The 19,813-nt window shown below is 36.0% G+C and overlaps 1 protein-coding gene across 3 annotated transcripts; it reads right to left on the bottom strand.

The window, feature by feature from the left end:
* Positions 1-13,605: 13,605 nt before the first annotated feature.
* On the bottom strand, positions 13,606-19,538 carry LOC103936224 (ankyrin repeat-containing protein At5g02620). 3 transcript variants are annotated; one of them, XM_048568884.1, is made up of 6 exons: positions 19,339-19,538; positions 18,354-18,542; positions 15,251-15,721; positions 15,019-15,168; positions 14,422-14,873; positions 13,606-14,328 (listed from the first exon to the last, which is right to left on the bottom strand). In XM_048568884.1, exons 2-6 carry the CDS (start codon positions 18,505-18,507, stop codon positions 13,717-13,719), a joined length of 1,839 nt encoding a protein of 612 aa, XP_048424841.1. In that variant the 5' UTR covers positions 18,508-18,542; positions 19,339-19,538; the 3' UTR covers positions 13,606-13,716. The 3 variants fall into 3 exon arrangements, with proteins under 3 accessions (XP_048424841.1, XP_048424840.1, XP_009344346.2); XM_048568883.1 differs by having other exon boundaries at positions 18,354-18,520; XM_009346071.2 differs by having other exon boundaries at positions 18,354-18,513; positions 19,339-19,537.
* Positions 19,539-19,813: the final 275 nt, after the last annotated feature.

Below are 19,813 nucleotides of genomic sequence, written 5' to 3'. Positions count from 1 at the left end.
AGTCGAATAGGGCTAACTAGGAGGCGTTGCAGCGGTGGGAGAAGATCGAAAACCAGACACACCACAAACCACCAGCTAGACTGCGAGCCCAATTCTGGGTTCTTCTTTGTTTCTGAAAATTTGTATATAATCTCATCTGGATTTTGTTCAAATTGATCAAAAAACCTAAATTTTGTGAAACTTTTGGTGTTTGAATTTATGGGTTTCTCTAAAAATTGATGACTGAATCTAGGAATGCTCCTTTATGTATTGGACCATGTGTATAGTGCATTCATACACAGAACAAAGAACAAAGATTGTCCTCAATTTTTCTCGAGAGGTGGGACAGCACGAAGCTTGAGTTGCTTGAGAGGATAATAAATCAGCTTTTCCTAGAAACAGTTGGCCAGAATTGTTGGATGGCAGGAGCGGAAGATGGAGAAGGAGATAAAAATAGGTAGTTGGAGAAGAAGATGGTGGAGGACGTGGAGAAGAAGTGGGCCTCCTTTATATATTAAATTTCGTTTGATTAGTTTTATTATTAGTTAATGCTAGGAATATTAAAATTTTAAATTAAATTTACATACTAAATTATGTGTCACTAATATGAAATAAATACGTTAATTAATGCTTAAGTAATAATCCATTAATTAACAACCACATCATTTGGTTTAAAAAATTTGGTCTTCCTAATATTATCCTTTACTATTTAAATATTTGAGTCCACATGTCAATATTTACTTAGACTTGTGGGACTTAAGGCTGGTTTGGTATTGCTGTGCTTTGAAAAAAAGCTGCTTCTGCTGTACTGTGAGAATAAGCAGCTGTGAAATAAAGCAACAAAGTGTTTGGTAAATTTTTTTGTAAAAGTGCTTTTGAAAAAAAAAAAAGCAGTATTATATTGTTTGGTAAACTTTTATGTAAAACATATGTGAAAAAAAAGCCAGTTTTTCAAAGTTGGGTTTTGCAGCTTCTTGTTTTTGGCTTTTTTTTCATCCAAAATTGTGAAAAAAGATGAAGCTGAATGTTTACCAAACACAAAAACAGCTCTCAGCTTTTTTTTATACTAGCTTTTTTCAGAATCACCTCAGTACCAAACCAGGCCTTAGTTATGTGCTATATCAGCACATAACAGAATTGTCATAAAATGACCATATTGATTTTCGACACTGATGCGGAATATATAAGCACACAAATTAAAACCCTCTTGTGACAATTGTAGTATATGTATAAGTAGGGATCGTTCTTAACCGGGGATTAGGAGGGATTGCAAAATCACTTGGAAACTGACTAAAAAACGTAAAATAAAGTTTAAAACACTAAACTAGACTCAAATAATGCAAAACTAAACACTTAAAACACTAAAACAAACCAAAAGACTCAAACAGCACCCAAAACACTCAAAACTGCCTTAAAAACACATTCTGGGCAGTTTTGAGCACTTTGACTACTTTGGACGAATTTGGGTGATAAAATGAATCAAAACACTTAGAAACACAAACTAAGACACTTTCTAACTAAATTGGACACTTAAGTAAAGGGGGATTGAGTTTTTGACGAAATTAAGTAAAATGCATAGATTGTAATTAAGGGCAGAATGTAAATATGAATGTGATGAAAATATGGATGAAAGCTAGCTAGAAGGTTCTTCTCCACACATGTTACACTTGCATACAAGATGATTTTCAGTTAGTCTTTCGATAAATTATGAAACTCAACACCCCGGGTTAATTAGATCCGCTTAAATTAACCGTCAAGTTCTCCTTAAGTTAATGAATTGGATGGGACAGCGCATACGCAATTCAAAACATTCTCCAAAAGTTCTTTACGTGAAAAGCACAATAAAGATACAATCAAAGATCATTAAGCATCATGAAAACTATAAGTGTTAACGAGGCATTCGTTACTATAATGAACATGAAACTAGTGCCAAGAATTCATTTAACGCGATTATTTATAAGCAACCTCCACTACTTGTGAATATAAGTTCATAACTATTAGGTGAAACTCACTTATATTCTAGCGTCATATTCATGCATGGAAATTAAGCGTGCAATCTCAATAAAAATACACAAATAAGTTATCCATCAAGCAGTTAAACAAATTGAATCCACAACTCATGAAATTCCAACCAAAGGTAATCAATTCATATTGCAAGTATAAACATGGTTTCGAATCACCCCCTAGCTAATTAGGGATTTAGCCTCTCATGTTCACAGAAAGAGAAATAAAATTGAATTTAAACATAACGAACAAAAGATTGATTACACCTAGAACGCACAACGAATCCACTTGAATTTCTGCGCGTCTAAGCTCCTCTTTCTTCTTCTCCTTGCTGCGGCAGAGATGGTTTAGGGGGTTTTTGGATGTTATTTTGGGTTGGGGATGGATTTAGGGAGGTTTGGTGGTGCGGCAAGGGTTGTGGAAGGTGTGTGAAGGTGTGGATGGTGGCTGGAAGGGTTATGGTGGCTGCGGCAAGGATGGGGGAAGGCTGGAATGGGTGGTGAAGGCTGCGGCAATGGTGGGGAGTTGCTGGAATGAAGGGGGAGAGCTGCGGATTAGGGTGAATGATGATGGGAGTGACGGCTTAGGGAGGATATGTGTATGATGGTGGCTGAATGAGAGAATGAGAAGTGAATGGTTGCGGCTTGTAGCTTAGGGTTTATGAGTCTATGGCTGAATAGAATCTAGGGTGAAAGAAATAGGTGCGGTTGAGATGGGATGATGAATGAATGGAAGGCTACGGATTCAAGGGGGAATATGGAAGGGTGCGGCTGCTAAGTGTGTACACCTAGGGTTTGAAATATGTATGGTTCCAGAAATTAACCCTAGCTTATTTTTATTAACTAAAATAAATTCAAAGGCTTCTAGAATTTAGGAAATAAAATCAGAAATTAAAGAGGGAATGATTAAAGGGTGCGGCTAGGGTTAGGTTAGGAGAGGGAAATAGGGTTTAAGTGCATAACATTGGACAAAAATGCCCCCCCTTGCACGGCAAGGGAAGGGAATTAGGGTTAAGGCAAGGCAAGGTTGTGTAATTGGGCTAGGGCCTTGGTTTTGTGTCCTAAAGTGCCTACAAGGCATTCAAAGTGGCTAGAAAATACGGACGTTTAAGTTTAGGAAAGGTTACCAAAACGGGAAACCTAGGGTTAACTTTCCTACTTCAAGTAGGAATCCTTGTTTGAGTAGGAATCCTCGTTTTGGTAGGAATTCATCGTTGGAGTAGGAATTCATCGTTTCTTCAAGTCTTCAACTCATTCATTCCTCTTTTGCTCCAAAAGGCTCCAATTTGCATCTTCTTGCACACTTTGGCCTTATAATCTCAAAATACACAAAAGTGGCCTTAAACACTAAAATAACTAAGTAAACACAACATAAATGCATGAGAACAAGCTAATTAAGTCGCATAATTATGCTTCTATCAGACACTGATTTTTAAGGACTATATTGATTAATTTCAATTTCAGGGACCGTCAATTTTAGGGACAATTTCTGATAAAAACCTATAATTAATTAACCAATCTTCAAATGTTGCTACAGTTTGACACCAATGCTCACTTCTATCCACTATTGTGTCAAATAATGGAATGTGACAAGAACGCACACTGTTTTTGTTAGTGTCAAATTTAGACGGAGCCTGACTAGGTTCAACATGTGTTTGCTTCGACTGTTGCTTTCGGTCCTAGTGCCTGATAGGAGCATATTCATGCGACTTAAATGGCTTGTTCTCGTGCATTTACGTTATGTTTCTCTAGTTATTTTAGTCCTTTATGCTTCTTTTGTGTGTTTTCAGGTTCTAAGGGCTTAAGGAAGAAAAAAGATGCATTTTGGAGCATTTTGGAGCAAAATTGGGCTTGGAATGGATGGCATATGATTGGAGCCAAAATGTTGGACGAATTTGAAGGCCTTGTATTCACTTTGGACATAAAACAAAGGGCCTAGCCCATTCTCTCTTAAACCAAGCCCTTTGCCATGCATTTCCTTCCAATTCCAAAGCCCACAATCAATTCAAATGCCATGCAAATCCATATTCAACACCCTAAACTACAAGCATGCATCATCTCACCAAGCAATCAAACAAGCCACATGCATGTCCCTTTAATCATTCAACCACATTCCCACTTTCCTAGCTAACCCTACATGCATTCTTTATTCACTCTTCATCATTGCACCACAAATCATTCACCCACATGCACTCATATTCCCATTTCCTTTCCAACATCTCACATGCATTTCCACCTTCCTACTTCATCATTTCACCACATTCTCCCTCTTTAATTCCACATGCATTCACTTCATCATTACACCACCACTCATTCTTTAATTCCACATGCAATTCTTCATCATTCCTTCACACAAATGCTTAAACAAACATCCATATGTTCCCTCCACTCCTCCTATAAATACCCTTGCATTCCCATTCAATCATATCATCTCATTCACAACACAACAACACACCACAAACACATTCCTTTCCCCTTAGAATCCAAAAACCATCTTCCATTTCCACCACTCCTCATCCATTTCCATAATTCCCCAACACTTCCATCCCCCCAACCAATTATCCCTAGATCTTATGCTACAAAGAAGAGGAAGAGAAGAGGGCCTAAACGTTCATACAATTCAAGTTTGAGTTGTTGGAATGTTTAGGTGTTTCTTTGATTTCAAAGTTTAAATTCAATTCTCTTTGTTTTGTACGTATGAGGAATGGAAGAGAAGAGTGCCTAAACGTTCATACAATTCAAGTTTGAGTTGTTGGAATGTTTAGGTGTTTCTTTGATTTCAAGGTTATGAAGAACTAAACCCCCTTTAGCTAGGGGGTGATTCGAAACTATGTTTATATTTGCAATATGAATTGATTAACTTTCGTTGGAATTTCATAAGTTGTGGATTCAATTTGTTTAACTGTTTGATTGATAACTTATTTATGTATGTTTATTAAGAATGCGCGCTTAATTTTCATGCATGAATTTGACGCTAGAATATAAGTGAATTTCACCTAATCGTTATGAACTTATATTCACAAGTAGTGGAGGTTGCTTATAAACAATCGCGTTAAACAAATTCTTGGCATAAGTTTCATGCAATCATAGTAACGAATGCCTCGTCAACACTTATAGTTTTCATGATGCTTAATGATTCTTGCTTGTATCTCTATTATGCAATTCATGTAGGGAACTTGTGAGGAATGCTTTGGGTTGTCGAATGATGTCATCCAATTCAATAACATTAGGAAAACTTGACGGTTAATTTAAGCGGACCTAATTAACCCGGGGTGTTGAGTTTCATAATTTATCGAAAGACCAACTGAGAATCAATTTTGTATGCAAGTATAACATGTGTGGAGATGAACCCCTTGGCTATTCCATCATCCATATTTTCATCTCATTCATATTTACGTTTTGCCTTTAATTACAATTTGTCCATTTAATTTAATCTCGTCCAAACACAATCCCCCCTTTACTTTATTGTCAAATTAGTTAGAAATCAATTTAGTTTGTGTTTTTAAAGAATTTTGAGTCTTTTGGTTTGTCTTAATGTTTTAACATTTAGTTTCACATTCTTTGAGTCTAGTTTAGTGTTTTATATTGTTTTTACGTTTTTGAGTCAAAATCCAAGTGATTAACAAGCCCTCCTAATCCCCGGTCTAGAACGATCCCTACTTACACACTTCACTACAATTGACAAAAAGAGGGTTTAATTTGTGCGCGTATAATTCTCGCATCAAATTTTGGCGCCGTTGCCGGGGATTAGCAACTTTGCTAATCCCTTGGATTGTTTTATTTTCGTTTGTGTGTATATATTTTTAGTTTTATTTTGTTGATTTTAGAAGCACAACATGGCATTTGATAATGCTTATCTTTTGTCACAGCTCATGGAAAGGTCCCAAATGCAAAACGTTGATATAGTTGATCTTCAATCAAGGAATAACGTGTTTTCCAATACTTACAATTCGGATTGGAGTGATCATTCAACTTCTATGTGGTGGGAACCTCAAAATGTTCAACAAGAAAGATATTGGGAGCCACCTTATATTCAATATGCCCAACCAAACTCAAATTCGTCAATAGATTATAATCAAATTCTTAATGAATTAAACTCTTTGGTGCAGGGTTCACAAAATCAAGCTAAGGAGACTCACCAAGAAACATATTGGCAACCATATGAGGATTCATATGCACCACCACAGCCTTCCCCTCAATCTTCACATCCAAATTCAGGTATATCAAATTATTATAATGAAGTTATTCAACAACTGAATTCTGTGGAGCAGGGCAGGGAAGCTCAACCATTTCAACAAGACGCATTTTGGCGACCAATTGAGGATTTCTATCAAGCAAAAAAGTTGGCTGAGTGGAACAGTCAATTTAGGCAGAATGCAGAATGCATGGAACAAATTCAAGAACAAATGGTTGAAGATGAGCCCATGGATGAATTGCTACTGCTCGAAGAGGAGGAGGATGCACAAGGCACGGCAAGGGAAGAACAACCCTTGCCGCAACCTCCCAATATTCCTACACCACCCCATTCAAGTAAGGTTGTTCCAAATTTAATTATTTCTAACTTTGTTCCCCCAAATGCACCCTTCCCTGGCAGGTTCATGCAATCCATGAAAGATGAGGGGAAGAAAGACATCTTGGACACCTTTCCAACAATTCACGAGGAAAAAGTGGTTGAGGAGCATCTTGAATTCATCAAGGAGGAAATTGGAGTGGATCACACAGCCACAACCTTCAAAATGTCCAATCTGAATGAAAACATCCCTTGTGCATTTGTTGAATGTGCTGCGACTTTAGAGCCAATATTGCAGCCCATAGGTAAGCCACCAACTCAAAATCCAAAGTCGTTTTTGACTAATATGTTGTTGATGTCAATGATTAGGGCACCCACTCTTGAAATTCAACCATTGCCGGAACATTTCAAGTATCATCATCCATTCAATGATCAACTCCATGCCGTGGGTTCCATTAAGGCATGATTGTGTTCTTCGTCCGGCTACAAGACGTAAAAGCAAGCGCTACTTGGGAGGCAACCCAATACAGTAAATAAAACTTTTGCTTGTTCATTGATTTTTTTCGATAAATTACAATTGTATCTAAACATGGCAGAAAGATGGAGCCTTTACAAAGGTTGTGTACGTGAGGCCTCACTACGTGGCAACACTCTCGGAGCAAGAGGTCTCGGAGCAGGAGGCATCGAAGCAGGAGGCATAGGAGCAGGAGGCATCGGAGCAGGAGGCATAGGAGCGGGAGGCACCGAGGATAGATCATTCAAGGCCCCAAACCTTGGTGGAACGCTGGATGACCCAGGAAAGAGGTGCCTCTGGAAGAAAGCTGCAAACCGTTGACGGTCATCAAGCTCATCAAGCTTCCTCTTCATGCCTGATGAATAATTATTTGCAAGCACGTGCAAAGTTCTATTCTCGTGCTTAAGTTGTTTTATCTCTTGCTTCAGGTTCTCCACCTCCGCCATCAATGATTCAACCTGACGGGAGCGAGCAAGGAGGCGTTGGCCCATGTTTGACACAGAACCAGCGCACTGAACGCTGAGAGCCAGGGACTCTTGAACGGCCAACTCATCGGACCGTCCTGAAAGCAGCTGACTATCTCTGGGAGTGAGGAGGTTCCGAGCTACTATCGTAGCTGTTGTGGCGTCCTGCATCACGGAATCTTCACCTGTAAGAGGACCGTTAGAAGATAAGAAAGAAGGGCGCCATACGTTACCTTGAAGCGGCACTCCCGTATCACTGCGGAGACTCAATTCTAAGCTAAGGTTCGATGGGTTTGCCATTTTTTTAAAAAAAGTGTTCAAAGAGAAGGGGTGGACGGAGTAAATTTTCAAAGGGCCGGAAACGAGTTTCAAGAATGGGAAATCTTCAGAGTGTGTAAGTTGGCGGTGATCGATAGCTCTATAAAAAGCCAAGGCAACGCGTCCACCGATTCAAAAAGCCGGAATTTGAGGCGTAAAGTTCGGCGACGCTCCCTCAGCTTTTCAGAAAACGCGTTCAACACGTGGAGACCATCATCGCAGCTACACGTCTTTAGCCGACAAGCGCAAAGTTCGGCGACGCTTTCTCTGCTTTTCAGAAAGCGCCTGCTCAGAAATCGAAGAGGCGTCTTCAAATATCGAAGAGTCGTCACTATTTCAAAAAGCCGGATTTGCGGGATCAAAACGTTTGTCGACAAGGGTAAGAGAACAGTACCACCACTTGCTATCCCTATATTTGTCGACTTTCATCTTTTATGGCAAGGCAAACCTGAAGAAAATGCCCAACTCTTTCTCACCTCTGAGGGCGCACTCCCAGCAAAGCCTTTCGAAACACTCACTTCTTTCTTCTTCCCCAAAGATGATACCAGATGCCTGGAGTATAGATGACCCAGGAGGAAGCAGCACAACAAATACATGTGCTGATTCATTCACCGCTTCTTCAAAAGCAAAGGTATCTCATATCATCAAGGTCAAAAGCAAAAGTATCTCATATCATGCTCTTTCCTTGTCTTTTCCTTTGTCTTTGTTATTAATCGCATAGCAAAGTGAAAGAAGCAATCAGCCGACACTTGGAGTCTATCTAGACTCTATTCCCTGGTTGCTTACCTAGCTTTGCTGAGCTATCCTCTAACCCTCTTCAATACGAATTGGAGAGATTGAACAAAGAAACAGATAAGAGAAGGAAGCTCAGACCTTCGGGGGAGACCAAAGGAAGCCTGCTGCCCAGTTCAAGAGTAGCACAAAGGAAAATCAACGATGGGAGCAGCGCAGTTCAAGAGTAAGCCTGTGGAATCACAAAGATCCAAGCCTCACTGCAATCACCAAGGAGAAAATGGAACGAAAACTCCATAACCAGATTTGCATCTCTAAACTCTTCTCTTTGTTAAATATATTCTGCCATGTTTAGTATGTTTAATTGTTGTTTGTTTGTGTTTAGTGTGGTTTTTAACATTGAGGACAATGTTTGATTTAAGTGTGGGGGAGTTACTAAAGTGTTTTAATGCAAATTCGTAGGATTTTATCCACCATAACTTCAAATGTTGTTTCTTGCTGTTTTTAAGTGTGTTTAGTGTGTTTTGACTTAAAAATTTGAAAATCACATAAAAATTTGAAAAACATGTTTTGAAAAGCCTAAAAAGAGTGTTTTGAGTCATTTTTGTGTGTTTGTGTCGTAGGTCACCTTCCAACACAATGATAAGGATTTGGTTTTTAATTGCATGACTGTTAAAAAGAGTTATAAACATGGAGAAAAGTTTGATTTACTCTTGGTATATGCTTGGTTATGGTTATAATGTATGACTTCACATGCAATCATAAAAGAAAAAAAAAAATTAGTCATGTAACATGCTTGAAGGAAGGAACTCAAACAAACGCTACAACCCTGAGAGACTTGAGCCTATAACGTTCTTTGGAGAGTATAATCTGTGATTTCTTGTTTTCCAAAGTTGTTGCATGATCTCATTATTCTTTGCTTGGATACTACTTAGAAGGCGTTTCATCATATAGTTCCAAATGCTAGAACTCATGCCCATTTCATTCAAAGCATGTTATTGATTTGCATAACATATATCAAGATGAAGTTGTGTAGTTGCCACCATAGCCAAATAGCCTCACTTCCCATATTTCGTATATGTTGTAAGTTTTACCCCCGTTGAGCCATGTTAGCCCATGTTCTTTGTTAACCCACTTTATCCTCACCTAACCTAGAATATGACCGTCCTTACCCTTGTTCTTGAAGCATAGTAAGCAATGAATTCCTTTTGATTAAGGTATTGCAGAAAATAAGTGTGGGGGAAAGAGTGTTTATGTGAGTTGATGTGCCATAGGCACGGCCAAAAAGAAAGAAAGAAAAAAAAAGAAAAAAAAAAAAAAAAAGAGTTGAAAAGTATTGTTGGTTGAAGTAAGGGCCCAAAACAATAAATTAGGCCCTAAGAGTTGTTGAATCTCCCCCTTATGTCTAAAAGTTGATTTCTGCATGCCAAGTGAATTCTAAGCCTTAATTTCATTACTTTGCTTGCTATTGTTTAAAGAACTTTTGTTTATCCCTACCTTTCCTTGTGAGCCAATATCCCAAGCCCCGTTACAACCCTTGACTTCTATCTTGAGTGTTGTGCATTTCAATTGTGGAGTTTGAATTTGGTATGAGCATATGGTGTCACTGGTTCTCGCGTCTAAGTAGTAGCATTCCATTCATGAGATCATATCTAAACATGCTTATTAACTCCAGAAATTGCGTTCTTTGTGATACATATATGTGAGTGTTCGTTTTCATGTTTACATCAATCTTCTCACATATGACTAGATTAGGGTGTGTAGTTAGAAAATCTGAGTGAAAATCGAGTGCATATCTTGTAAGGAATTGAGCAAATTCTCTAAGGCATGTTACTACATTCAAAACATGGTTTTAAATGCTTAATTGTGAACTAGTATATGGTGACTATGATTAAGAATGTACTTAAGTGTGAAGATGACTAAAATCTGTGGGAATGATGATTTTTAACTTGTCATGTGCATTGGAAATCCCTAAGACGGTTGTTGGAAGGTTTAGGTGTGTTTTACTTGTTTTGTTTCGTTTCGTTTTGTTTTGTTTTTCTTTCTGTTTTGCTCGAGGACTAGCAAAAGATAAGTGTGGGGGAGTTTGATAGGAGCATATTCATGCGACTTAAATGGCTTGTTCTCGTGCATTTACGTTATGTTTCTCTAGTTATTTTAGTCCTTTATGCTTCTTTTGTGTGTTTTCAGGTTCTAAGGGCTTAAGGAAGAAAAAAGATGCATTTTGGAGCATTTTGGAGCAAAATTGGGCTTGGAATGGATGGCATATGATTGGAGCCAAAATGTTGGACGAATTTGAAGGCCTTGTATTCACTTTGGACATAAAACAAAGGGCCTAGCCCATTCTCTCTTAAACCAAGCCCTTTGCCATGCATTTCCTTCCAATTCCAAAGCCCACAATCAATTCAAATGCCATGCAAATCCATATTCAACACCCTAAACTACAAGCATGCATCATCTCACCAAGCAATCAAACAAGCCACATGCATGTCCCTTTAATCATTCAACCACATTCCCACTTTCCTAGCTAACCCTACATGCATTCTTTATTCACTCTTCATCATTGCACCACAAATCATTCACCCACATGCACTCATATTCCCATTTCCTTTCCAACATCTCACATGCATTTCCACCTTCCTACTTCATCATTTCACCACATTCTCCCTCTTTAATTCCACATGCATTCACTTCATCATTACACCACCACTCATTCTTTAATTCCACATGCAATTCTTCATCATTCCTTCACACAAATGCTTAAACAAACATCCATATGTTCCCTCCACTCCTCCTATAAATACCCTTGCATTCCCATTCAATCATATCATCTCATTCACAACACAACAACACACCACAAACACATTCCTTTCCCCTTAGAATCCAAAAACCATCTTCCATTTCCACCACTCCTCATCCATTTCCATAATTCCCCAACACTTCCATCCCCCCAACCAATTATCCCTAGATCTTATGCTACAAAGAAGAGGAAGAGAAGAGGGCCTAAACGTTCATACAATTCAAGTTTGAGTTGTTGGAATGTTTAGGTGTTTCTTTGATTTCAAAGTTTAAATTCAATTCTCTTTGTTTTGTACGTATGAGGAATGGAAGAGAAGAGTGCCTAAACGTTCATACAATTCAAGTTTGAGTTGTTGGAATGTTTAGGTGTTTCTTTGATTTCAAGGTTATGAAGAACTAAACCCCATTTAGCTAGGGGGTGATTCGAAACTATGTTTATATTTGCAATATGAATTGATTAACTTTCGTTGGAATTTCATAAGTTGTGGATTCAATTTGTTTAACTGTTTGATTGATAACTTATTTATGTATGTTTATTAAGAATGCGCGCTTAATTTTCATGCATGAATTTGATGCTAGAATATAAGTGAATTTCACCTAATCGTTATGAACTTATATTCACAAGTAGTGGAGGTTGCTTATAAACAATCGCGTTAAACAAATTCTTGGCATAAGTTTCATGCAATCATAGTAACGAATGCCTCGTCAACACTTATAGTTTTCATGATGCTTAATGATTCTTGCTTGTATCTCTATTATGCAATTCATGTAGGGAACTTGTGAGGAATGCTTTGGGTTGTCGAATGATGTCATCCAATTCAATAACATTAGGAAAACTTGACGGTTAATTTAAGCGGACCTAATTAACCCGGGGTGTTGAGTTTCATAATTTATCGAAAGACCAACTGAGAATCAATTTTGTATGCAAGTATAACATGTGTGGAGATGAACCCCTTGGCTATTCCATCATCCATATTTTCATCTCATTCATATTTACGTTTTGCCTTTAATTACAATTTGTCCATTTAATTTAATCTCGTCCAAACACAATCCCCCCTTTACTTTATTGTCAAATTAGTTAGAAATCAATTTAGTTTGTGTTTTTAAAGAATTTTGAGTCTTTTGGTTTGTCTTAATGTTTTAACATTTAGTTTCACATTCTTTGAGTCTAGTTTAGTGTTTTATATTGTTTTTACGTTTTTGAGTCAAAATCCAAGTGATTAACAAGCCCTCCTAATCCCCGGTCTAGAACGATCCCTACTTACACACTTCACTACAATTGACAAAAAGAGGGTTTAATTTGTGCGCGTATAATTCTCGCATCAGTGCCATAGATGGCTTGAGAGAAAAAGAAAATAGGCATGCCACAGTTGGAGGCTACCAACAGACAGTGTGTAAAGTTGTGTTGTGTTTGCACGTAGATCTGACTTCTTAAATAAATGATTGTGCACTGAATGGGACGTTGGTTCGGTTAAGTTTTTAATGCCTTAAGCGAACGAGGATTTGAAATCCAGTGAGAAATAAATGTTTGCCTAAGTAGTAATTGAAAATGAAAGTAGAAATAAAGCAAGGAACTAAATGTAATCATTTCGAGAATACAATTCTTTTCGAAATCATTAATGTTGATAAGGGTCTATAATTGAAGAATTTCAGAGAAAATGGAGCGCTACCTTTTTTAGGGAGAAAAAATCCGCATGCACTTGTTTTGGCTGCAACAATGGGATAAATTATAGGATAATACTTGCATTCTTTTATATGGGGATGCACATATTTTTCATTTGCGTATAATGTATCTTGACCATATAAAATAACAATTGGAGTTGCTAAATTTCTTAATCTTTATTTATAGATCACCTAATCGGAGCTTATTTAGTCATTCAAATGAATAAAATAAATCAATGGGGTAGGTACAAGTAACATATACATGATGAACCGTCCATTTATTTGATATGTTTCAATGATTTTACGATCTTCATTTCAAATGAATTTTTGTAAAGGTGATGTTCAATTGAAGGTTATAGGAGATTGAATAGTTCCGATTGTTGAATACTTGAATTTTTATGGTCAAAATACATTTTTTCCAAATCGGGGATTTGTACATCCCCACTTGAGGGATGCAAGTATTATCTATAAATGATTTGCCGTAATCAGGCTAAAAGGCCACCATGTGAAGTTTGGGTGGTTAAATATAAAAAAAAAAAAAAAAAAAGTTCGAGTGGTAATTGCACAAAACTAAAAAAGTTTAAATATCAAATTTTAGAACTATACCAAATTTACTGCCAACCATTTGTGTCAATATAGATGATCATTCTTATTTAATCACAACTCTGAGCTAGAACATATATACATATATAAACATTATTGTGGAGGCAAGGTTTCAGTAGAGAGTTCTACATATCAAATCATAAGCCTCCTTGGCTGAAACAAAAGACTTGAATAATATGTCGAAAAGAACATATCAAACAAGAGAGGATACTGTAAGAAAGCGAACAAAGCAACCGGAACAAATGCAAATATGAATATAAGATCTGGAACCCATATTAATCCATCATGGCAAGATAAATAGAAGGTTGTGCTGAAAGTCACCATCATGGATGTTATTGACACGAAGAGCGATGTAAGCCCGATCATCAACTTCAACGGTAAAGATTTGAGAAAATCGTTTTCAGCATACCGTGACGTGAGGATGTACAAGAACATGAGGATTGCAGTTGAGGAGGAAAAGAGTGCTACTCCATCAGATATGGCGAATATTAAAAATGCTGTCTCTTTTATGGAATTTGGTGTTCCTTTATTATCATTTATACCTCCCGGAATGCTAAATGCGGCTGAAAACACGACAGTGGCGATAAGAGTTGAAACAAGCATGCATGAATTTGCAGTGTCCTTCATCCATGATTCTCCCTTGCGCAATAGATCCTTATGCTCGCTAGTGAATAATTCTCGAGGTGTCTTGCCTTGCATATTTTTCATAACTATAAAGGGAGGTTGCACAATCTTCTCGACTTCCTGCCAAATCAATGATCGATAATGAAATTAAAGAAGCAAGGAATTTCTAGGCAAAACGGATTAAAGTTGATTGTAGATGAACTTTAATGATACCTCAAACCATACTAATTCTCGTTGCATCTGAAGAGCTGCTCCGGACACAAGATTGAGTTGGTCTTGAGGTGCCAGTTTTGCAGCTAGATGTAGAATGTTGTTATTCTCATCATCAGTAAATGTTGCTATGATATCTTTGATGGAGCCTGTCACATGCACGAGATTGAAGATACTTGCATGACGATGCAAGACTGCAATATGGAATATAGTTCGATTGTTGTCATCATATTCTAATAGCAATTCCGGATAAAAGCCAATAAGCACAGATAAGAACTCATAATTTCCTAATTTCGCTGCGTCAAATACTAATTCTGAAGGTTCTCTTATCAGACGCATGACTTCGTCATCATCATGTTTCAACATTTCTTTCCAAAGGCGTTCGACTAGTTTCAGGGCTTGAGTTTGCTTCAAGTTTCTTTTGTAAGAAACATTCATCCCTGGGAGTACTTTAACTGTAAATTAAAAAGGTAACAACATAAACAAAAGGGTTGATAGTCACAAGGATATGCAGGCAAATGTGCGGTGATCAAATACGACAGTTTGTTTTTATATAACTCATCACATTTTGATATTCATATTTTAGAAGAATTCACTCACGTGTTTTGATAAGTCTTCTGCACATTCCTGGAGTACTTTGATCACCAAATTCTGAAGACTTTCGAGCTAAGACATGCAGGGCCGTTTCTTTGTCGCTTTTACGGGCCGTTGCTAATGTTCTATCACCTTGTAGCAACTTCATGGCTAAATCTGCACAATTTTACAAAGATTAAAAGAATAGTAGTCGGGAAATAAAGATGTGTTTAATGTTTAACAAGTTCCAAGTACTTACCATAAAGACCATGATCTATACAACAGAAAAAAAGAACGTTACGGCCCATTTCATCCAACATTTTATACGTTTTTGGGTATAAATACGTTGCCATTTCAGACTGTCCTAACAAAGCAGCCATATAAAGTGGGGTCATTCCTTCGCCACCTGGAATTGTTGGCAAGAACCTATTTTTTCGTATCAAAATATCGGCAATTTCTACGGTTCCAGCTGCAGCGGCAAAGCTCAGTGCCGTATTTCCTTTAATGTCTTGAAGTGCCAAGTCGTCTTCATCTATCATATTGACTAGTTCTGCCACAATCTGAATATTGTTCTTTGCTCCTGCTGCAACGTGCAGAACAGTTTGCCATCCTTTTGTTATGCTAGCAGTTAAGAGTGCCGGATTGATATTTAAGATGCCTTTGGTGGTTTCCCAGTTGCCTTCCATTGCAGCTTTGTAAAGGGGCATACACAAGTCCAAGTATGCCTCTCCTGTGATGGATGCAAGGGATGAAGTTAGACTAAGCATATGGTTAATTTCTGAACGTAGAATATGTATGAGTACACAAATATTCTCTCGTAGAAAAATTTGGCATACCATCCATATAAAATTAGATTGATTATTGTCTGAATATGATTCTTGTCTAAATTGATAAACCTTCTAGTACTTTGTATCATTTAGTCATTCATATGCATCAAAGAAATAAACGGTTCATTTGAGGATATTACTTGTTATCAAAAAATCGATTCGTTCGCTACATATGCATGGTAGAACAAACTCCAATTTGGCCAAATTTATTGATTTTTTAGAAAACTTCATCCTAAATTCCTAATCCTTGAAAAATGTCACACTTAGACTAAAACCTTAAGCAAGATTAAAACTAATTGTAGTCTGTTGAGTCACTGTATGTCAGCATACATTTAATCACTTCATATGTTAATTATATTTGGATATTTTACTTCTCTTTTTCGTCGTAATTTTCATTTCATTCGTCATAATATTTTGTTTTAGACATTTAGGTAAACTAACTTATTTATATTATTTAGACAGTAATTTATATAATATACTTTGGTATATCCATTTTGGAATAGATCTTTAGATGCATTAATTCATGATAATATATTTTGGTACATACATTTCTATACAGATATTTTGGTAAATCAATTCACTTTAATATATATTATCAGTACACTTATGTATTCCTATGTTTTTCTTATGTATAACAAATTTTATTTGAATTTTATTTTGAATTTTTTCTCATTTAGGTTCATTTTTAACGAATTGAGGGGAGGAAGTTAATCAAAATAAATGAACTAAAATGTGTAATTTTTTTGTCACAGAATTAAAATGTGTTTATTAATTAATTCAAATATTTAATGGGAGAATTTAAGTAAAATACATATCAAGTATTAAATAAAAGTCGAATATGGATTTGAATTAAAATACACATCAAAGAATTATAATTAATTTGTAATTTAACACTACGTTTTATTTAAGTTTTAATATTTTTAAAGGATTAAAGTTAAAACCCCTTAATTGTTTTTTCAAGGATAATATCTTAATAATAATAAAGTAAACAATTATGATTATGACAAATTTTTTTTTGAACGATTATGACATTTGTATACTTTTCAAAAATGAGATCTTTTTTATTTAGACTTGGTCAACCACATAAGTCTCATGTTGACTAGGTTGCATATTTGGAAGGACTATTTTACCCTTGAAATTCAATTTTAAAACGTTTTTGTTGTTCTAAAAATTTGGATTTCAATTTCAATTTTCAACCTTAAGAACCCATATACATTCTTGAAATTATCTTATTAATAGGAACGATACTGTATTACTTTGTTAATAGACATAAAAATTATATTACCTTGCTAATAGATGTAAAAATCATATCAAGATTCTAAAAGACACAAGGCTGCTGGAATCGTATTAGGCGGATTTACGTAAATTTATTATACGCCGTATAAATAAGTGTCTGTTTATACATTTTTTTTTAACAAAAAGTGTCTGTTTATACTTAAAAATACATAATTGTACTAAGATACATAAATTGAAAAATAGAATGACATATATTATAAAGTTTTAGAACATATTGAAAACACGAGAAGCAAACATGTAATGAGTGTTCATCTAAGTATTCAACAAGTCTCTTACAATTTATTTAAAAAAAATGAAAAATGAAAAGTATCTATCTTATGCTTAAGTGAGAGTCGTGACTTAGGCGGTTGCCTAAGCAGGTCTAGGCCCCTTTATTAATTTTCAAACGCTTAAAGATTAATTAGGTGGTGGCCAGCAACCTGGTGCCTATATAGGTGGGGCCTAAGCAGCGCTAGGCATGAATTCTTATAACAAATTTATACCTTGTTAACAGATACAACATCAAGATGATTAAAACATGTGTGAGTGAAAAGTTTTAAGATTACGTTACCTACAGTACGAGGAAAAGTAACAATTACCGGAAAAAAAAAAACTTCTCTTTTCTAGGTAAATTGCCACGACACTTGAACCTTTAACAAGGTAAAAAGCACCATAAACTTTGTAGGAGGAGGAGGAATGCCATGAAATTCATAGGATTTTAGAGGTGAAGAACATGAAATTTTGACGAGGAAGAAGAAGAAAATAAAAATTTTGAATTTTTGTAGGAAAAAATTATTGATTGTACATTTGTGTTATAAGTGATTTAAGCCATTAACTACACATTAATTGAGGAAAAAATAGTTTAAATAAATGGTCTCTATAGCATTAGTCTTTGAAAAAATGGGTTATTCATAAAATATGGTTATGATATTGGGTTTAAACCAACTTTTCATAAAATGATACTATTTAATACATGTTTTGATCTTCACATTTTCATGCAATATTTATCTCATATTCATGTATAGCATATAACTTCACCTAGCTATGTATTATTAATTGATATTAATTCAAGTTATTTTTTTATTTCCACGCTGATTGTTTTTCTTTTTCCCAACTAATCAATTTGCAGACTTCTACCACTTTAATTAACCTTCACAGGTGCAAATACAACGCATTTATATACGGAGACTATATATCAATTAATCATATGCTACATGTATGTATACATGGGATGTGCATGAAAGAGAGATCGTATAGTACTGTTGGTATTTTCTAGTAGATGACGCGAAGGATGCCTCGGTTGAATCGGTGCCGCAATGCCGATGATTACATTTCCAGCAGCCGGAACGCCATTTGCTGCCGCCATTTGGATCCCAGCTGGGGCAGGTACACATTGTGCTTGTGGACTAGACATTTTTCCCTATGAACTTGCGGAAAATATATAAACATCTCCACAGAAAAATCTGAATTACCAGCTAATTTATACTGTAATATACCAATATGTTTCTAAAGCATAGCAAGAGAACCAATAATAAGTGATATTTCATTCACATTAATATAATGATAATTTTAATTTTTTTATACAACGACATATTTACGGTGAAAAAATAAATTAAATTTGCCATCCACATGGAGTGCCAATTTAAAATTTATTTAGAAAAGCAAGTTTCAGTGTATTTCTTTCAAAAATTCGAGTAGTATTGGTCATCTAGAAACTAGAACAAGAAAAAAGACCAACAAATTTGGTTCGTTCAATTTACGTCACTCACCTACGTCAGGTTGACGAACTACCAAAAAGTTTATTGCATGAAATAGCCATACGTCCGGCACTAAAACATATGAGGGACCCTATTTGTAATGGTGGGGATAATTGTTTAATTTTAGAAAAAAAGTTTTTCCAATCTCTTTGCAGTCTTTTCATTTTCCTTCTTCCTCTATTAATTTGTTCCAGAACCGCTGGTGAACTTACAACAATACATGGCATGGGGAATCTGTTATGCTTCTAATTGATTAAGTCATGTAATTGTACGTACAAGATTGAAAGGTAAAAATGAAGGTTAAATATATATATTCAAGCAATCTGATCCCTGGACAAGGTACTCGATTCCAAATAAAGTGAAGATAATGAATGGGTGAAAATTATGTAATCAAAGATGGAGATCTAAAATACTTGCATGGTAAGTTTTGTTTAATGCATACCATTAATTTTGATAAGCGAAATCATGATATATAGCATATTACTTACAGATTTCCAGCAGCCAGTTGGAGCTAATTACACTGAATCGCTGCTACGTATACTCGTCTCTACTGTATTGAGCTAATTAGGGTTTCTTGAGCTTAGATCGAGGAAACTTCAAGAAGAATAATATATAGAGTTTGAAAAGTGTTTGAAGCCGAACAAGGCCACAACGGTAGTTCTACTCTCTCTCTCTCTCTCTCTCTCTCTCTCTCTCTCTCTCTCTCTCCACTTTTTTGTACCTTTTCTTTAGTGGGGAAATTAATTATTAAGACATGGGTCATTCAACAAAGAAAGAAACTTTCAAGACCTAATGTGTGGTTGCATTCGTTACATTTATGACAGGTAATGTTAAAAAGATTAAATTTGTAGATAAAATTTTAAAAAATTAAATGTTGTGGCATCAATAAGAATGAGTGCGTATATCAATACTAAAGTAATAATCCAATCATCAACTTCTATGTCATTAGTTTAACAAATTTTG

The sequence above is a fragment of a genome, unplaced genomic scaffold (assembly GCF_019419815.1).
Source record: "Pyrus x bretschneideri cultivar Hongxiangsu unplaced genomic scaffold, Pyrus_bretschneideri_v1 Contig5, whole genome shotgun sequence".
Taxonomy (NCBI): domain Eukaryota; kingdom Viridiplantae; phylum Streptophyta; class Magnoliopsida; order Rosales; family Rosaceae; genus Pyrus; species Pyrus x bretschneideri.
The sequence above is the reverse complement of the archived record's forward strand: the minus strand, read 5'-3'. Positions and strand labels throughout refer to the sequence as shown.

Excerpts from the sequence above, each read along its gene's own strand:
- LOC103936224 (XM_048568884.1), bottom strand. The coding sequence starts at position 18,507 with ATGTCTAGTCCACAAGCACAATGTGTACCTGCCCCAGCTGGGATCCAA. Across the intron at positions 15,169-15,250 it reads TATAGATCATGGTCTTTATG|ATTTAGCCATGAAGTTGCTA; the intron begins GTAAGTACTTGG and ends AAAATTGTGCAG. Across the intron at positions 14,874-15,018 it reads CAGAAGACTTATCAAAACAC|TTAAAGTACTCCCAGGGATG; the intron begins GTGAGTGAATTC and ends TTTAATTTACAG.